The 4,387-nt window shown below is 35.9% G+C and overlaps 1 protein-coding gene across 1 annotated transcript in view; it reads right to left on the reverse strand.

The window, feature by feature from the left end:
* The window catches only part of LOC101858309, a 22,210-nt gene that overhangs the window by 10,117 nt on the left and 7,706 nt on the right, over positions 1-4,387 (reverse strand). The window contains exons 8-10 of the mRNA XM_013089011.2: positions 1,585-1,746; positions 747-806; positions 204-262 (exon numbers count right to left, since the gene is read on the reverse strand). Of these exons, the coding sequence (XP_012944465.2) occupies positions 204-262; positions 747-806; positions 1,585-1,746 (281 nt within the window). The remainder of the gene's footprint in view (positions 1-203; positions 263-746; positions 807-1,584; positions 1,747-4,387) is intronic.

Here is a 4,387-nt window from a genome sequence, read left to right on the forward strand (position 1 = left end):
GTGTGTGTGTGTGTGTGTGTGTGCATGTGTGTGTTTGTGTGTGTGTGTGTGTGTGTGTGTGTGTGCGTGCTTTAGTGCCTGTGTATGTGTGTACGTGGCGAAACACCAAACTAATGTGCCAGGATCTGGACAATAAAGATGTATCCCATCTTATCTTATCTTATCTTTAAAAACTAAAGTAGCAAAGAAAACAGCCGAGTCACCTTGCAGGCTTAGCATTTGCTGTCCACTGTACTGGCTTTTGCATCTCTTTAGTCCCTGTCTGAAAATAACAAAAACAAAATCTGTACACAATAGTTTACTTTTTTTACAAAAAAAGATTGCGTTCTTGTGAAATGGAAACGCTAGCTTCTGAAAGTTCCAGAATGCAATGGCTTAGCTTAACTATAGTTGTTCAAGATAAAACTTCTCTTTTTTTGGAAGGAAATCTCAGAGCTCCAATACTGATCATCATCACTACTTCACACTGAATTTGCATTCAGGGTAGATGAACACAGAATCGCGTTAAAAAAACAATTCAGAAAGAAATCTACGATAAATAGCTTAACATTTCATATTGAAATTACAACCTTGATAAATTCATGGAAGACGTCAGCTATTCACTTACTAATGAACTATACTATAAAAGTCGTGCATAGTAAAATCTTGGCAAAGGTGTGTTTTTAAGAACCTCAAAAATAAAAAAGACAATAATATCTTCCATAAAAAGTAATAGTCAGCATTTTAAAAGAGTAACTCTTCCATACCTCTTCAGTTCTCTTCTTCAACTTTGATGATGGTCTTTTGCCACTCGGAGGACGCTTCTTCTGTAACAAAAAGGGTACAATATACCAGGATAGTATGCACTCCACATGATTGGAAAAAGGAAACCCAAGGTGAAGGAAATAACTAAGCCTGATTACCAACATGGAAAAATCTGAAAGCTCTGATTTGGAGCCCACAAAAAGAAAAACAGGGAACCCGAAAGGTAAAGCGAGAAGAGCAGTCAAGTAAGGATGAAAGATTTGAGGCACGTAAAACCAATAACCAGGCTAGAGGGGTTATCAGAGATGAGTGAAAAAATGTTTTTTGTTGTGCTGTATTTCTACTGGAACCCATATCACTTGATATTGGACAGGAATCTCTCTCAGAGGCTAAAATGGGCAAAATAGAGGTAGAAAACTAAAAACATCATTAAGACACTTCGAAGCAAGCAACCTATCTTCAAAATGATTCATTCAGTTCTAGCATACCATAAAACTACGATTCCCCATTTCTTTTTTTCTTTTTTTGAGTACATTTGGTGCATGGAAAAAAGAAAGGCAGACAGGAAGAAACAACAGAGGGAAAGGAAAAAAATAGGTCTTACCAGTTGCACCCTCCGACTAATCCTCACCCCAACCCTCCCCCACCATCCACCCTTCCCCCTACTTACTTTTACTATTTTACTTTTTCACCCTCTGTTGCCGTTAAGCGTTGAGGGGAGATGCAGTTTTCTATGAAAGGCCAGCTCAGCAGCTCTTTCAGTTGTGATGTTATGTTAACAAACCCTACCCCCGCCAAACATGAGCAATGAATACAATACTTTATATTTGAAACACTCACGGAGACATCATTGATGCTTTCTTTGGCCATGACCTTTGCGTCCTGAAGAAGTTGTTCCAGCTGCTCCACATCCACACCATCACTTCCATTCTTCTCACAGCCGTCTTCCTCATGCTCGTTCTCAGCTGCTCTGCCGACTTCTTTTTCCAGTTTCATCTTTTCCTAAAAAAAACATTTCAGACACAAAATGTGTTTATTAATGATCAAAAGAAAACCATATATTTTCCCCTGAGAACATTACAAAAACTAAATGTCTTTATTAATGGTAAAAGGGAAATCAATAATAAGAACTTATATTGCCTTTTAGAACAAACAATGGAAATGCCCTATCCTATTCTACAAATTTAATACTACAAAAATCACTTCATCAATTTCCTAGTTTACTTTCTTTATAAACTTGAGTAGTTTAATTCTAGCCAGAGACCAGTTAATTTTTCAGTTCTGTGAACGCACAAATTTTTTCGTCTCTTAAAGGTCAGTCTTTCTGTACCTGGTGTGGTATGTTGAAGACAATAAACACAAAGGTTTGTATTTCAAATGTCAGTGCTATAAAAATTAAAAGTTTATAGTTTGTGCTTTGTCATGAAAGAATTAGAGCCTGTTCCACAAGCAAAATCCAGAACTCTTTTTTTTTAAATTTTATTATTATTGAAGTTGCAGTAGCAAAAATGTCTGACTCTTGAAAATTTCAAGTATTAGGTAAGCACTTATTAACTCAATACCTTTTATTATGGTCATAACTACTGAAAGACTGAATTGTTGGCATGAATAATATTGTATTTCAAGCATCAGACACAGCCATTTGCTTGAGCTAAATTGAATGAACAGCGAAACAGACATTGGGGATGCTATTCATATTACATTTTTTTAAATAAGGAAATACCAAAAGAAAAAGCATTGCAACAATTCGAAAGATGTATAAGAATTCCTAAAAAAATGTTTAAAATTTCTTGCAGCTGGCCAGAAATATTGAAAAACTTCAAACACCTCTAACAATACATAAAAAAAAATAGAGTATGTTATAACGATGGATGGTTTGTCAACTAAGGACATCACTGTAACAACACGAGCAGTGAGTTTACAATTACATGTACCGTGTAAGGGAAACGTGACTAAAGACAAGGATAAGACAAAAGAGAAAGAAAGTGTGACTGATTGCAGTATAATAAAAAAAAAAATTAAATCATGCACCATTAAACTTGCAATGTTCTGAAGACTGTGGCATAGCGGTTAGGTACTTTGCCACCGCACTTAGAAGACAAGTGTTCAATTCCCGCGTCGAAAGAATTTTTATCAAGTGCCTCAGTCTTTATTCTCAGACGTTGTATCTCTCTTAGCCCCGGTTGGCCCTGACAGGTAAACAGACAGGGTTGAAGCCAGCCTCCTAAATGATCTAAAATAGTGTTAATGGAGGTATAAAATACCTAAATCAAACGGGAGAAAAATCGAGAAAACTTGCAACTTTATATGTCCATTGAGGGACTTGCACAGACAGTAAGCTGAAACAAACTAGCTGGCTAAGGGAATTTCTCAGAATGCATATGCACCTAGTTTTCTTCGGAGGAAGTACACAAACACATATAATTACAGTCCTATTTTGATGATATATATGGCTTTGCCAGTCATGCAGTGTCCTTATTGTTGATACATTTTGTGGAGATTTGGAAAAATGTCATAAAATCTGCTATTGTTTGCCCATGACTAACAATATAATATAATCAAACAAATACTACAGGCAAATTTGATTTGTGGTCAAAGAGAACTAACAAAACTAGTAAAGCTTCAAACGTCACTGCTATGGGAACCTTTGTTTGTACCCCATTGTAACTTGAAACGTAAATTAGCCTCTGCTCAGCTAGCGTTAAACTATCTAACATTCCACACCAATGAATTACTAAAACTCATTCCCTACTGTGGGCCACCAAATGCTGCTTGCGCAACCAATGCTTTATGACTATGAGTAGCATTTTGCTGCTGACAAATCTTTCATCTCTTTGCCTTCAGCGTCTTCAAACTCACACATAAACCACTATTTTATGATCAGATTACTTTTTTACTTAGATAGTCAGATATGAAATTCATTTCCCTGTATTCTGATACATAACACATTTGAATTTCCCTCAAGAATTTTGGTGACATCATATTCTTCCTGATTACAGTCAGAAAGGAAAGAACAACCACCAAATAGCTCGGCTACAGGGAGGAAAAGGTCCAACAGGAACAGAGTTGGAAAGAAACACATTCACAGGCCTAGAGTGAAAAGTAATGTTGTAAGTATACTATAACAATAAAGTGATGCTCAAGAAAACTGTTGACTTGTGATCTTATATCAGGCATGCATAGTAAGAAAAATGGTTTTTAGAATTCCAGCAATCAAACCTGAAGCTCCAGCATCCCATCATAAAGGCTGGAGCAAAGAAGAATGTATGTTCACATGGTTGAAGTGAGTAGACTTTTTTCACAGAAGCAGAACATACCAGGCACTTTACTAGATAAGAATATCAACTAACTCAAGGAACTTAAAGAGAATTGCTAAAGAGAATTCTTTTTATTTTACGATCCATGTCTGGTTTTTTTCTTCTGCAATCTTTTTAATTGAGTGTGAAATGGAACATGAAAGTAAGCACTTTAGAGAAAATACAGATGCTGTTGAGGTCTTTGAACCTGTTTTGTTTTTTAATTAACTCTTTCCAATTGATAAATTTCCAGTCTTGGTTTCCCCAAAATTGAAAGTGACCTATTTGACAGAACTTCATAGCTGCTGATGTGACATAAGGATCCCATTTTATATATATATATATAA

Source organism: Aplysia californica, unplaced genomic scaffold (genome assembly GCF_000002075.1).
Source record: "Aplysia californica isolate F4 #8 unplaced genomic scaffold, AplCal3.0 scaffold00856, whole genome shotgun sequence".
Taxonomy (NCBI): domain Eukaryota; kingdom Metazoa; phylum Mollusca; class Gastropoda; order Aplysiida; family Aplysiidae; genus Aplysia; species Aplysia californica.